The sequence below is a fragment of the Danio aesculapii genome, chromosome 24, assembly GCF_903798145.1.
Source record: "Danio aesculapii chromosome 24, fDanAes4.1, whole genome shotgun sequence".
In the NCBI taxonomy this organism is placed as follows: domain Eukaryota; kingdom Metazoa; phylum Chordata; class Actinopteri; order Cypriniformes; family Danionidae; genus Danio; species Danio aesculapii.
In genome coordinates this window covers 32767335-32783331 of record NC_079458.1, presented here as the reverse complement: position 1 = coordinate 32783331, position 15997 = coordinate 32767335, and the positions used below count along the sequence as shown (strand labels likewise).

General features: G+C 36.2%; 1 protein-coding gene across 1 annotated transcript in view; it reads left to right on the top strand.

The window, feature by feature from the left end:
* The window catches only part of gnal (guanine nucleotide binding protein (G protein), alpha activating activity polypeptide, olfactory type), a 74247-nt gene that overhangs the window by 27745 nt on the left and 30505 nt on the right, over positions 1-15997 (top strand). Inside the window, exon 5 of the mRNA XM_056450482.1 lies at positions 9551-9648. Within this exon, the coding sequence (XP_056306457.1) occupies positions 9551-9648 (98 nt within the window). The remainder of the gene's footprint in view (positions 1-9550; positions 9649-15997) is intronic.

Here is a 15997-nt window from a genome sequence, read left to right as displayed (position 1 = left end):
AATGACGTTATCAGTAGTAAATTTCCTCTGAAGGCCAGAGGCCACTCTTTTGCAAGTCAGACAGAACAACCAAATATGCTCCGGAGAAAGCCAGGAAATACTATAAGGAACAATATGGGAAGTCCTTATTATTTAGAATAAAAATAAGATATAATTGCTTTCATTTGAATCAATGGGGTTAATAAACACATGATCATGACAACAAATGGTTTATCCGAGTATTTCTTGTACTTTTTCTGATAATAAAGTATGTAATGATACAATGCCTTTGTCATTACTTAGAATTCTGTTGTGAACTATGTTTTATGCTTTATTCTGTGTAGGAAGCCACATCTTTTCACTAAAAATTTTATTTCAAGCACTAGACTGAAGCTATGATGTAAGATTTGAGAATATTGTAATGTAATATTTGCACATACTTTCAGGTTTAACATTACCAACCTTTTCCACAAAGGGCTGTGTTTCACCAAGAATATATATAAAAAAGATTCAGTAAAAGCAGAATGACCATGATATTCGTACATCTCCATTTTGCTGCTTTGCTTTCATGGCCATCACTTAGCAACAGCTGTACACAAAACAGCAGCTTAATGATGCAAGCGTACCGGGGTTTAGAAGGAAAAAAGAGGGTGTGAACACAAACCAGCCGAGTAAGTGGCAAGTGGGGGACAATCGAACCTGTGTTTGGTCCAGGCGATTGAACCAAGTGTGAAAGCATCCTTAGACTGCAGCTCTGCACAAGACATCTTGGCAGAGGAGAACTGGTCGTGCCCAGCTGAGCATGGTTTTTCGCAAGTTTTTGTTTTTTTCACTTTCATCAATTGGTGAGGTTTGTTCCTCGCCACTGGTTTGCTTGGTTTGGGACTTGTGAAGCTGCGTATTAGGGTGCTTTCACACATGCCTTATTTAGGGTGCTTTCACTCATGCATTATTTAGTTCGGTTGAATCGCACTAGAGTTCGTTTTCCTTCTCGGTGCGGTTCGTTTGGGCAGGTGTGAATGTAGCAATCGCACTCGAGTGTGCATTAAAAACCTGACCAAAAAAGCGCACCGAAAACTTTTAAATGAACCCTGGAGCGGTTTGTTTGTGGTGAGAACATTATCCAAACTAAAACAGACCCAACCGAAAAAAGTACTGTGCCAATTCAGCTGCTGTAGACCGATGCGCTGTCCCATCTTATGGGGTTTGGAGGAAAAATACTTGTTGACAGCACTTCAACAACAGTTTAAAACAGAGACAGAGAGAGAGGGAAATACATTACCTGATGGATCATTGGTAGTATTTCCGGAAGATGACCATGTTGCAGTTTAGCTAAATTAATTCAGGCCTCCTCTGATTGCAATGCATTAAAACATTGTTTTCTAGCCGCAGCTGCGCTTCATTCTCGAAATGTATAGTTTGTCTAAAGTGATGTATACGAACTATACAGTATACTATGACCAGAAGTACAATCAGCCAGTGCAGTCGTCCCTCCATAGTAAAAAGTGATATTTTGTGTCTGCCGGTTTGTTTACTTGCGGAAGTTCCATTGGCATTTTCCTGCATGTTAATTCTGACCAATCAAAAAGCAGTTTAGGAAATGCGTTCAATACATCTGGCCAATGAGTGATGTGGATTTTGTCACATGACTGCATTTTGGTTCTTTTCAACTGGTCCGGACCAAAGAAATCAGTGTGGTGTGAAAAGGACCCAAAATGGCAGAAAAATGCTACAATATATCATTTGTTGCTTTTGGTCCGGACCAAATGAACCGAATCACAGATGTGAAAGCACCCTTAGTCAAGTTGCTTTTTAGTGTTCAGTGTTTGGGCTTTAAGTACATTTAAGTACATTAAGACATTTACATTACAATGAACTGAACGAAACGGAACTTCAACTGTGAAAACTGTGCTGAACCTATGTAGTGTTATTATGACATTTATTCAAATAAATAGTTAAAATGAAGTTTTAAGTGCTTACCTATCTGCATGAGGGAAGAGAAAATCCAGACACCAAAACTCCAAATCAGTTCTCTACAGGGGGTAGGTTAAGGGGTGGAGCTTAACAGAGCAAAGTTAGCAATGCAGCATACAACGCTGATCATTTTCACCAACACAAGGGGGTGTCTTTCACCATTTCTTGTTAACTTGGTAACACTTTAGAATAATATTTATTTGTTAATGTTAGTTGATGTATTTACTAACATTTAAATATGAATAATCTTGTCAACATTTACTAATGCATTATTAAAATCTAAAGTGAGTTAACATGAACTAACATGAACTAGCGTTATTTAACTTGAATAGCATTGACTAACGTTAAGAAAGATGAATAAATACCATAATAAATGAATTACTATTTGCTTGCTGATGTTAGAAAGTACATAGCTTAACTAACCTCAACTAATGGACTATTATTTTAAATTGTTACTGTTAACTCTTTAAGAGGAAATGCAGACTAACACAGGTAAATGAATACTGCTCTTTTTACTGTGCAGTGTTTTGAATGCCTAAAAAAAGTCAACATCATGTGGCACCATCATGGCACTTTTTTTCCTTAGCCAGACATAGTAAAAGCAACAAAAACAATGGCAAACTGCAAGCGTTATGGACATAGTCCAAGTTGTCCTCTCCGTTTTATCTCTGTAGCAAAATTACAGTGCAATGTACTGGTCTGGCGAAGCCATCCATATCTCACCATCTCAGCTAAGCAAGACTGTTAACATTCTATAAATGTTCAAACCTTACACATGTTTTAGTACCATAAGTAAAGTTTAATAAAGGCTCTAAAATTGAGTTTGTTAATTTTACATTTTACATCAAAACACCTTACACAATGAAATGCTAAAAATAAAATAAGATTTTTTTTTTTTACAAATATTATAGAGCTTATAAATCATTATGATACACAATAAAATGGATTTTATCAGAGAAGTTATTATCTCATAGATAATATTCAGCTGCTTATTGTTTTTCTATTTTTTACGCTTTACCACCTGGGGTTTGAAAAAAGAACAATATAAATTAATGAAAATAAAATGTATTATTATTATTATTGTTATTATTATTATTATTTTATGCTTTTCAGCATTTGAGTGGAATCAGAAAAGTCTGTTTGTTACACTGCATGCCTGCCTTTGAATGTGCAAGTCCCCGGGGTGTGTCTGTTGCGTTCAGTAGTGACAGTTGCGTTGGGCATCTGGGAGGCTCTGGTGAGCTCAGGTTGTCATTAGCACACTCTCTGGAGGGCTGTGTGCACCTCACTTAACTCCCTCCTAATTACTTTTTGGCTTCCTCTCTGACTAATGAAGGTGCAGGTAGAAAATGTTTGTGTTAAATGAAAGGCCACTAATAGTCGTTAAAGTTTGTTTTCATGTTTTGCATTTATTCACTGTCCCTGAGCGGACTGGCTCATCATGCTGACATTTCCAAAGGGATCTGATCTTTTCCAACCGTGAAGAAGGGTTTGTTACCAAAAAAGAATGCCGTTTTAACAAATAGAACACTACTGCTTCAGGTCTTTGTGCCTTTCTGTGAATAGCGCTAACATATAAATTGATTAATGTGTCTCAGTACCTTTCAGAATTTTTGTCATTGCACATGGAGTACAATTCCCCCAATTGGAGGTCTTTTGTTTTTTAATTAATAATTAGCATTTGTTTATTCTGCTGCAGTATCATTATCAATGTATCAAACTAAACCATTGACGCCCTGAAATAAACTTTGAATCTCTCTGGATTATCCAACACTATTTATTGATGAGGAGGTGAAACTCTCCTTCCTCTACACAATTTAGATGTGCCTAATAGTATCTTATAAGTTTCTGATGCACCCAATATTTTCTTTATTTAGTTTGCACTCTAGTGGTACAGTGCTGTTTGGTACAAGTCACCTTTATCAGGCTTGCGTTTCCTCTGCCAAAAGGGTACCAATGATGCATGTTGTACGACAGAAAATTTTAGGCCAAATCCCAGTTCTATTTTTGTACCCCTACCCCTTCCCCTTGGCCCTTAAAACAGAGTGTGAAGGGGAAGGGCTTCAAAATTTACCCCTAAGAAATGGGACCGCACTACAACACCTGCACACGTCATCATATGACATCACGATCTCTTGCTTCATATGAGATCAGATGATCGTGACTGCTGTAGTTATTCCAGTTACTTTTATTTTTTGGTATTTATCCTCAAGAAATCACTGAAGACATATATTATGTTATCATAACGATCTAATGTGGCAAGTAGATCATAGCTATGCTGCGCATTTACACAGTGGCCAGTGTGGTTTACACAGGAAACACACAAAAACAACACTAACATTATAGCAGACACTGTAGAAAGCTCATTCCCAGCCACTAGACATTTCTGACAGGGTATTCAAGCATCATCGAGTGTCAGAATGTTGTGGGACTGCTATACAGGAGTTATTATTAGGGATTATAGATAGCAGGTTTTATTTTAGCATTTTTTTAATCATGACTGTAAAACACGAACACGCTTATGAATATATTAAAACATGTGCTTGTTTGTTGCAAAAATTCAGAATAATGACAAAAAAAAAAAAACTAATTTATGCATCTCCTTATTTCCGGGTGCAGCGATCCTGCCATTGTGGCTGGTGTATTCTGGGAAATTTTCATACCCCTTTGTTTCGAGTGCGTTCCTGAAAAATCTTTGTTCGAAGAGCTATCTACCCCTTCCCCTTAGCCCTACGCCTTTAAGATAAAGAGAATTGGGACATCCCTACCCCTTCACAGGAACGTGGAAAAACAAGGGGTAGGGGTGAGGGGAAGGGCTAAGGGGTAGAATTGGGATCAGGCCTTACTCTTCGTCACTCTCACTCGAGAAAAAGTCAAAGTAAAGCTGTACAGGTTGTTCACATATCTTATGACAAACACTTCTCAAAAAAACAGATGCATTGTACATGTAAATACTTGTGTATAAATGTTAATTACTAACCTTACTATGAACATGATATAATTATAACTGCCTACCAAATTGCCTATTTGTAACGTCTGCGATTTTTATATAAAATTAATGCAAAATAAATGAACACATACAGCGCCTTATAGTCTCCGATATGTACCCAATTACAGAAAATCTACACACAGCATACATTAGTCCTTTGGGTTCAAAAACAACACACAACATATAGCCCACAGTAACATCTGTATCTTTAATCTTCACCAGCACATTTAACACCTTGTCAGAAAGTAATTCTGTCATTGCGAGTTTATAATAGTCCAAAAGGTGATGATGATAGTTAAACATGACAGTTTGTTCATGTTTTAGGTTGCTGAAAAAGTCATTTGCTCCTTTGTTGTTGTTTTTTTGGCTTCTTTTTTGTTTTTTTTCACACGTCCCTCTCACGTTTGTCCGTTTCTGAAATGATCGGATGTCAGAAGCACTTCAGTTATCGCACACATGTTATTATCATCAGCTTAAAAAGTTTGTTATTTTCAAATATAAATGTGCGGCAAGTGCATGTGAGAAAGTGAAACCGCTCACGCTTTTGACGGCCTTGTAAACAACTATGAGGAATAGGGTAAATTCTTCTCTTTTTCTTGGCTTTGTGGCTGCTCATCAAGATGACGACAAGGTGGCGCTTCCTTTGTTTTCATTCTCCTGGCTTGTGCACGAGCCAGTGACATATCTCTGTAAACCAATATCATTCAGCTGCGCATCTTGCTCTGCCTTTTGGTACCCTGTTGTTGTGCTAGGTGCTAGTGCTGTGCGATTAATCAAAATCGAATTGCAATCGCGATTTTAAATGTGAGACTGCGATAAGAAATATATATTATTTAACTTCCCCCACCCAGAACAAATGCATGACTGCTGTCTGTGTGTGACAGTCTTACTAGCCAATTGAGTGAGCACACTTTCGTTCTGCCCAATCAGAATTGCACAAACAAACTATGCGGAAAGCCCACAATACACACAAAGCCCACAAACAGGTAAGCACCAACGAGTGGGATGATGGCATTTGCCGCTTTAGAAGCATTAATAGACTAATTAATATCAAAGAAAAACAGCACATCGGTAATATGGGAATATCCTGGTTTCAAAGTCACAGACACCAAACAAAAGCAGGTCATTTGTAAGAGTTGTCGCAGAACGAGGAAATACAAAAACCAGCACCTAAAAGAACACCACAAGCGGCTATATGAGGAGCGTCTTGCTAAAAAGTCAACTACAAGTAGGGGTGTCAAAATGATTTGTTTCTTCTGTGCACCGCGACGCAGACAATTCGGTATCGGTTCAGTAATAATCATAACGTATTACGCATTGACGTCATTTATCTCATATGCGCTATGTCACGGTAGCTTACTGTGTCGAGGGAGGCGAGCACAAGTATTTAAAATGCTAAAACTGTGAAACTCTGCACAATTTACTGTGTGTGTATTTGCTGGACAGTGTTTCACTGACACTTACAGCAGAAGCCCCTGTTTCACTGTTATGCAAAAACTGAAAGTAAACTCCATTTCTCTCTCTCTCTCTCGCTGTGGACCTTTGACCTGCCGTCGTGAAGTAAAGTTTCCTCTCCTCTTGGCTGTTACAGTGATATTTCTGAATTCTGAGTTTTCGCCACCGCGTCTATCATGTATCAGCTGTGGTCACCGCTGCCGTGTATTAGTGTCACTAATCAGTGAACAGCGGCAGAGCATTAGAGCCAATCGCAGCCCTTTCTGTTGAGCGCATGACCAGTCATCTGGGAAAGAACTCGCTACACAAGGCTCAGAAAGCGAGCGGGATGTTTATATTTGTTCATTTGTTATAAATGCTCATGTTGTTCTGTGCATGTACTTCAGTTTTTAAAGGTACAGTTTATATATATCTGACTGTTTGTATTAAAGGACAAAATTGTATTACAAATAGTATATAAATATAAATATTAATTTTCTTTTCAGCTTAGTCCCTTTATTAATCTGGGGTCGCCACAGCAGAATTAACTGCCAACTTTTCCAGCATATGTTTTACGCAGCGGATGCCCTTCCAGCTGCAACCCATCACTGGGGAATAAATATAAATGTTATATATAAATTTAATACAAGAATTGCTGTGCTGTGAAGAAAATATAAAACTGTATGAAATGTACAGTCAATGCACCGAGATATCGAATTGGACTGAATCAATGGCATGATAATCATACTCGAACCATCAGACCAGTGTAGGTTCACACCTCTAACAGGTACTGCCAGTAACACTCAATCTAGTAACAAGCAACAGCAAAGTACAATTTCTGAGATGTTTGCTAATATAAGTTAATATCGTTTCAGTTTCTTTTTTTAACTAACACTTACTGCATTTTAGCAGTAAGAAGCTACAATACAGATTGGAAACAGGCTATAAGAAAGAAAAGACCTGTTTCTTCTTGTTTTGTTTTAATAACCAATGCACAAAAGGCTAACTGGGCAGGTACGATGCCTTTTAAAGGGTTGAGACAGCCCATTCCTTGAAGACTTCATTGATGAAAACATGCTAGACATTAGGGCTGTGCAATTAATTGAAAATTTGGTTTTGATTTTGGCTTTCAACAATTATGAAAAAACATTAATCGAGATAAAACGAATATTCCATCATATACCGCCCCCTTTCCAGCTGTACACATTTGTTGCTCCGCAAAGCTCAGTTTCACGTGAAAATGACTAAAAGCATGTACTGTAATGTAACTTTTGCTTCATTGATGTTCAATCGAATCATTCATGTTTTTAAAAGCGCGAAATAGCGCATGATGTTGTGTGTGTGCGCTCAGCTTCAGAGACGAGCAGAGCACACACATCTAAAATCATCTTAATGTGAGCGCTTTAATGGTCAAATACATGCAAATTTGTGTCCAAAATGCGATTTTAGTGATTATTCATATTAACACTCATTTTTGTAATAAACAAGTTGAGAATCAAAAGACACGTCAAAGTGAAACCATTAAACAGAACCGCACTGCTCTTAAAGTGACAGCGCGCAATATTCCTGCTGCCGACCATCATCAGTCAAACAACAAACACAAAATCACTCACTGCTCTTGAGAGACTTTTGTAGCTATAATTAAAGTTTTTTTCTCACAATAAAGATGCTTAAAGCACAGTGTGTTCCATATTTTATTCTATTGTATAAAATCTATTTATTTCTCTTTTCCTATTTATAGGGAGGAAAATAACTGTGTATATATACAGTTAAAGTCAGAATTATTAGCCCTCCTGATTTATGAGCCCCCCGTTTCCCCCCATTTCTGTTTAATGGAATGAAGATTTTTTTCAACACATTTCTAAACATAATAGATTTAATAACTCATTTCTGAAAAATGATTTCTTTTATCTTTGCTATGATGACAGTAAATAATATTTTACTAGATATTTTTCAAGATACAAGCATTCAGATTAAAGTGCAATTCAAAGGCTTAATTAAGGTTATTAGGCAAGTAGTTTCTTCTGCAATCAAGACAAATATATTGCTTAAGGGGGCTAATGATATTGACCTTAAAATAGGTTTCTAAATATTTAAACCAGCTTTTATTCTAGCCGAAATGAAACAAATAAGGCTTTCTCCAGAAGACAAAATATATGAGGAAATACTGTGAAAAATTCCTTGTTAAACATAATTTGGGAAATATTTATAAAATAAAAAAAATTCACAGGACGGTACATCCCAACACAATACATCAGACGAAAGTTGACTCATTGATTTGACACTTTTGCACTTTAAAGCAAAGGTTTTCACTCTTTTTTTTTTAGGTGTTAGTAGCATGTCAACCATGTATTGAGCGTTTAACTTTGTTCATGAACTCTAATGTGTTTGTTTTGCATCTCTGTATCCATTTGTTTTGCTGTATTGTGATGATTACATGATGGGCGCTCACCAGGGGCCTAATTATTGTATAGCTGTCTGCATTCCCTGAGGAAAAGGTGCAAAAAAACAAGCATGTTTCCCAGAACCCCCCTGCTTTTATTTGTACTCACGCCAGATGTACTGCAGAGATATTTTCTTTCAGATTTATTTGAATATTGTTATGTTTTTTAAGGTCCTAGATTATTTGCATGTAGGTTAAGGACTGTATACGCATATGTAATTTATTATTATTATTATTATTATTAATTTTAATATTATTATGAATATTAGTCCTATTCATTGATTTTACTACAGCTTTTTAATTCTGTAAAGTGATCATATAGACCAGATTTCATGCACATTGCACAAAATTAACTGTACTCATGCTGTGGACATATTGAAAAAGAAAATATATTAAATATTTCTCTTATTCACTGAACAACGTCAGTCAGAGGAGGAATTTGACATTTCCTAACACATCTTTACCTCTGGAATATTTAATTTTGGTTAGCTTAAATGGTAAAATGATTTTATATGTTAATGTATGTTATTTGCTTGTTAGTCAAAAGAGTTTTAAATTTGAAATTATATTTTACTGTTATTATTATCATGTCATTGTGTATTATTAATAATAATAATTATACTTGTGTATTTAACATTTTAACCTGATGCTTATCCTCTTTAATTTATATTTTATGTAGCAATACAACAATGCTAAATATATATTCTGTGTTTGTTTGTTTATTTTTCTAGGAATTCTTTGAACATGCAAAGCATCTATGGGATGATGAGGGTGTGAAGGCCTGTTTTGAGCGCTCGAATGAATATCAGCTCATAGACTGTGCACAATAGTGAGTATCTGTTTTTGTCTCTCTGCTATACTCTTACAGTAATTCTTTCATAGTGTTATATATGTACTACTACACTACCCACTTAGGCATCACACTAATGCAGTGCAGTGTAGTGTGCACAGACTGCAACACCCTGCAGATGATCCTTGCAATTTACAAGTAATTTATTAATAATAAAATATTACAAATAACAAAACGGGAAGGTTGCTGGTGATTGGTCTGAAATATGGGAGACTCCCGGGAAATGTGGAAACGGGGGTGTTGGCAGGTATGCATACCAGTTTAATAATAATTTGATCAGCTGTAGTTAGAAATTAGGCTGTTTTAATCTTCAAAGGGCTTTTTATGCAGTCCTGTCGTCATCTTGTGGATAGAAACGTCAACCGTCTTTGGTCAGCTCAGTATGGCAGGCTAATGGCAGCCGACGTGCTGTCTCTCAGAAATTATAAATATTTTAAAATAGGCATTAATACATATATATATATATATATATATATATATATATATATATATATATATATATATATATATATATATATATATATATATATATATATATATATATATATATGCACTCAAAGAACCTGGAGATTTTGTCATGTGGTGTGACTGTCAAAATTACGTGTGGCCATACTAATATGACAATGTGGTCAGCATATCACATTTGTTGTTACATGATTTACATACAATCTCATAAAACATGTATCTGCACACAGCAAAATGTTCAATCTTATTGTAAAGATTTATGGTGTCATAATAAGAGTATACATTTTTATTTTACATAAAATAACATTTGTCTCACAACATATGACAGTTTTAGGCTCAGATCTAACAATAGAAAATCTAAAAGATCCAGATTAACAATGATAAAAATATAACTTTAAAACTTTAAAAACTATAAAATTTAATTCGAATCTCTAACTGCCCAGGTGTGAGAGACATTAAACACAGGGTTCATACGGTCATGAAAAACCTGGAAAAGTCATGGAATTTTGAAATCATGGCATTTTCCAGGCCTAGAAAAGTTTTGGAAGTCATGGAAAACAAATATCTGTATTCTTGAATATAGGTTACAGTGTTTCCTCTAGGATTTTTTCCAGCTGTGGTGGCAGGCCTTTTGCACAGATCTACCTATCACAGAACTACTCTTGGGGAAAAAGGAATATATTTTTTATTATTTTTGTATATTTTTCTTTTCATTAAACAATTATTTGTATCGGTCATTTAAAGAATTTTCTCGAGTCTGATGTTTTGCATATTAATTGGCATTTTTGCAGAAGGAGATGCATGCTGGTCCAAAATTAAATTCAGCTCTGCTGAAACTTCCTGTCTGAGAAAGGTGTTAAAACTGAACACAGAACACAGAAAGTCTTATGCTTTTAATGTTGTGCGGAGAATTTGTAGAAAAAGGGGACTTATGTCTGGGGTGTGGCTAATGGAGCAATGGACAATGATTGACAAGTGACGAATTCCACTAAACTCCACCTGTTAATATCAGCTGCCTATATAAGTTGAAGTCAGGAAATGAAAGTGGTTGAGCCCCTCCTTAATGTAACTTTTGCATTACATAGAGGATAACAGAATTCTGTGAATAGAATTATTCATTTGTATCCAAAAAATTAAAATTTTTGACATTAAAAAAAAAACTTTCCTGAACTTTTTTATTGAACACGCATGGAATTGATTGAATATTCCAACACTACCTATGGCGTTATTTCAATGACAAGTCGAGATGGCATTCATGTAATACAAGCATACAAATCTTTTTGTTTGTGCACTGATTTCCTCTGTTCGTGCACAAAACCTCTTGCACACCCTCAAATATACGCTGCTCAAGTGCAGATTTTCTTGTGCGCTCAAATAAACGCTGCTGTAGTGCAATTTAGCGCGTTTATGCAGTGAGTAGGTCTCCAATATTTATTAGAGTCGCTAGGAATACTAATGCATGTCTCCAATAGACCTACAGAGCGGCATTAATGCGTCCTGAAGTAAAGTGAAACGACTATAAACTCCAGCAAGATAAAGTCTTTGTTTGTTGTATGCAGAACCATTGACCATTATCTATAAAGTATAATTATGGAAACTCTGTTCATCTTAACTGAAAGCTATACGTCGTGTTTGCTAGCCTCACGCATCACGCACCTGTCAGTCAGTCAGTCAGCATTATTAAACAAATAACGCACAGCAATACTACAGTAATAGAAAAGTTCACGCTGTTATAATTCACTAACCTTTTAATATGTTTTGGTGTGATTATAAACCGCAATTTTCAAAAAACGACTGAATGTTTTGAATGAGAAGCTGTAAGATAGCAGTGACGGAATTATTTTGGTGTGGCGCTATGCCATGGAAGAATAAAAGTAGCGGAAACCTTGGGTTAGTTGTCTTGACTTCTGTTCTGTCCTTGGCCAATCACATACTCTCACATTATTAGTGCGGTGTAAGCATTATCTAAATCAATTTTAAATAAATATGAATTGAATCTAAATAGGTTGCTGCGTGTTTTACGTTATGCTTTAATAAATTTGAACAGGCATTGTTTTCTTTTTACCACGCATTTGTAAACATTGTATGAAACATTAGGTCATGAAAATTTACTTGGAAGTCTTGGAAGAATCATGAAAAAGTCATGGAATTTTAGTAGTAAAAATGTGTATGAACCCTGTAAACATCTTACCTTCCTGAGCATTGGCAATCCCAAAGTGATGCAAATGCTAGGGGCAGAGCCTCAAAGACTGTGCCTTTGTCTTTGTGGATCCATACAGGCCGAAGGAACTCTTTTGCTAATAAACTTGTCTGGACAGTGGCTTGGCAGGTTTTTTCACCTATACCTACATGCTTTGTTTAGCCACCTTCATCTGCAACCTCTGCTCCCTCCTGAAAACATAATATAGGCAGGACAGTTCTGTTTCAAATCAGACTTGTTTTAAAATTGCAGACTTGTGGACTACTCTTAAGATGGTGTTTGACAGAACAACCAACACAGAATTCTGCTCATAACGAGTCTCCTGGACTGGGTTCTCATTTTTCCAACAGACCACATACAGTTGAAGTCAGAATTATTAGCCCTCCTCAATTATTAGCTCTCCTGTTTATTTTTCCACAATTTCTGTTTAACGGAGAGAAGACTTTTTTTAGCACATTTCTAACATAATAGATTTAATAACTCATTTCTAATAACTGATCTATTTTATCTTTGTCATGATGACAGTATATAATATTTGACTAGATATTTTTCAAGACACATCTATACAGCTTAAAGTGACTTAACTAGTTAATTAGGTTAACTAGGCAGGTTAGGGTAATTAGGCAAGTTATTGAATAACAATGGTTTGTTCGGTAGACTATCGGGAAAAAAAATTGCTCAAAGGGGCTAATAATTTTGACCTTAAATGGTTGTTAAAAATTTTAAAACTGCTTTTATTCTAGCCAAAATAAAACAAATAAGACTTTCTCCAGAAGAAAAAACATTATCAGACATACTGTGAAAATTTCCTTGCTCTGTTAAACATAATTTGAGAAATATTTTAAAAAGAAAAAAAATTCAAAGGGGGGCTAATAATTCTCACTTTAACTGTATATTTGGAAAATGTAAGGGTCAGTACAACACAGTCAAATATTTGAAGTAAAAAAGAAAAATAATTCAGACTTATGCCATCCATTTTTTAAATCAAAACATTAACCTCATAACATATTTAATATAATTTAAGTATGTGATTTGCTTTGCTGTATCTCAGATTTTTAGAATAGCATGATCATCTGTTGTTTTTGCTTTTGGCTCGACTGAACTTTGGAGAATGTTTTTATTTGTTTTTAGCCTGTAAAGCAGCACATGTGCCTTTTTATCATGAATATAATGTGGAAAAGCAAGTAATTAATCGCATAAATAAAAATGCTACTCGTATTTCAAACCAGTAGCAGCTTTAAAGTTCAACTTTTTATCTACTGGATTCGACAAAGACTCATTACTCCTAAGTCGTGATGTTATTGTGTGTTTTAGGGCTGCAACAACCTGCTGATAAAATTAATAATTATCATTAATGAAATTCACTGTCAACCAATTCCTTTATCGATTTGTTGGGCTTGTCACGTGACTGAGGAGCATGATGTCAAGATGCGTTCATCTAGAGTTTCTGAAAAAGTGTCCGTCCACACTATACTGCAGAAAATACTCATCATGTGACCATAAACACACTCTGGCATGTTGAAAGTTGCTTCAGCTTAATCAGACCTCTGAGCTCCAGGCAGTCAGCGGTAGCTCTGTGCACACCTACCTGGCTGAGTTTATCTTATCATCTAGTGTATATCTAAAGACTCTTTGGTCTTTTGGATCTATTACTCGTTCTCAGGTAATGTGTTTCATCTGAGCGCAAAGATAAGTTAACATATAAAAGTTATGTAACTATCAAAATAGATATTCAGCAAAAGATTACAATTAAATTTCACACATGCACGCACACACACACACATTTAAATTACTGAAAGTTAATGTTTTTAAAATACTAGCTACAAAGTGTTCAAATTTGCAAGCTGATGTAGATGGTCAGTTGGCATTTTGGTGTGGAGTTTGCATGTTCTCCCCATGTTTGCGGGGGTTTCCTCCGGGTGCTCCGGTTTCCCCACAGTCCAAAGACATGCGCTATAGTGAATTGGGTAAGCTAAATTGTCCGAAGTGTATGTGTGTGAATGAGTGTTTATGGATGTTTCCCAGTGATGGGTTGCAGCTGGAAAGGCATCTGCTGAGTAAAACGTGCTGAATAAGTTGCCGCTTCATTTTGCTGTGGCGACCCCAGATTAATAAAGGGACTAAGGCCCAATCCTAGTTCTCCCCTTAGACCTTAGCCCTTCCCCTTACCCCTACCTCTCGTTTTGCACGTTCATGCGAAGGCGTAGGGGTGTCCACTTTCTCCAACTGAACATTTTTATTAGGCCACATAACCAGGGCCGGATTAACATAAGGGTTAGGTGGGGCTGAAGCCCCAGGACCCACAGATTAACAAAAGAAATTAATTTGCGCTATGATGCAGGAAACGCCTCTTTGCGCTAAGTTTTATTTTGTCGCTAATTTGAAGTATTCCTTTTGATTCGCTGCTGTTCAAAAACAGTGACGTAAGTGCTGAACTGGGGCTTGGGGTCACTGTAGCCCAATCAGAATATTTAATAGCTCTGTTTTAGTCACCCATTAGGGTGATCAGATGTCCCAATTTTCCCAGGACAGTCCCTTATTTCAGCACTACCGCGAGAACTGGCTAGTCAAAGGTAGGCTAACCAAGCTCGTCGTAGAACAATAAATCAAAATCAAACCGTCTTCATCATTGATTAACTTGTACATGTAGTAACAGAAGCTGGGATATGCGCAATCATACCAAATGCACTCATAACTGTAGCGATGTCTTGGCCGCACAGCTGTTACAGCTGGACTCAGAAAACCGGCACACACCCGCACAATCCATTCATCACACAATATAAACGAGACAGTGTGCGAACAAATCAAAAACACAAGCAGTTATCAAAATATCCATGATTGCGAAGAACAGTATTTATCTCAAGTAAATACACTCAGTTATGCTTTACAGTAAGTCTAACTGAACTAGTTAAAAAGCAAACTTTTTTATGAATGTTTACTTTGGCCCTTTTATGAAAACAACAGTAATAATATGGAGCAATGAAATATTGGCGCTGGCTTTCATCAGACAGTTTATATGATGCCAAAAAATTAAATAAAACAAGGATGCTAGCCTTCTGTAACTCAGAAGACCACAATATTTTGGATAAAAGCATGGATTTTAAAGATATCATATCATTAGGTATTTATGGTCAGCTAAACTTCTAATTAAACTTTTTCTAAAGGTGAACCCCTATTTAAAGCATTTTTTATAAAGCGCTAATTTATATGTAAATACATGACTGCATTAAACAGGAACATTTAACGCTAAAGTATTACAACACATGATCCAAATAAATTAGTTTTCCCTTCAGGAGCTACAGGTATAAACTTAAAAGTTTCCTATTCTACACCCACTGTACCCATTAATATAAAGAAAATAAGTAATTCCTGGCCGTTACTGGGCTGCGGTAGCCATCAGTCGACACCAGATTCATGATCTTTCTAAATGATATTGGGGGACGCAAATCCCAGTAGCTTTCCAGCAATCATAACTGCAGTTGGAGTTGTTAGTAGGGCTTGAAAAGTTGTTCCCACCATGGCTGATTCTAACACTTCCTTCCTGATGATCTTGATGAACACACATTCATCAAGTTTCAATTTCTTATCAGATTCAGGAGTTATGTTCTGCTCAATCTCGTGAGTTTCTGCATATTCTTCTTTCAGAGTTGTCTTCTTTCATCA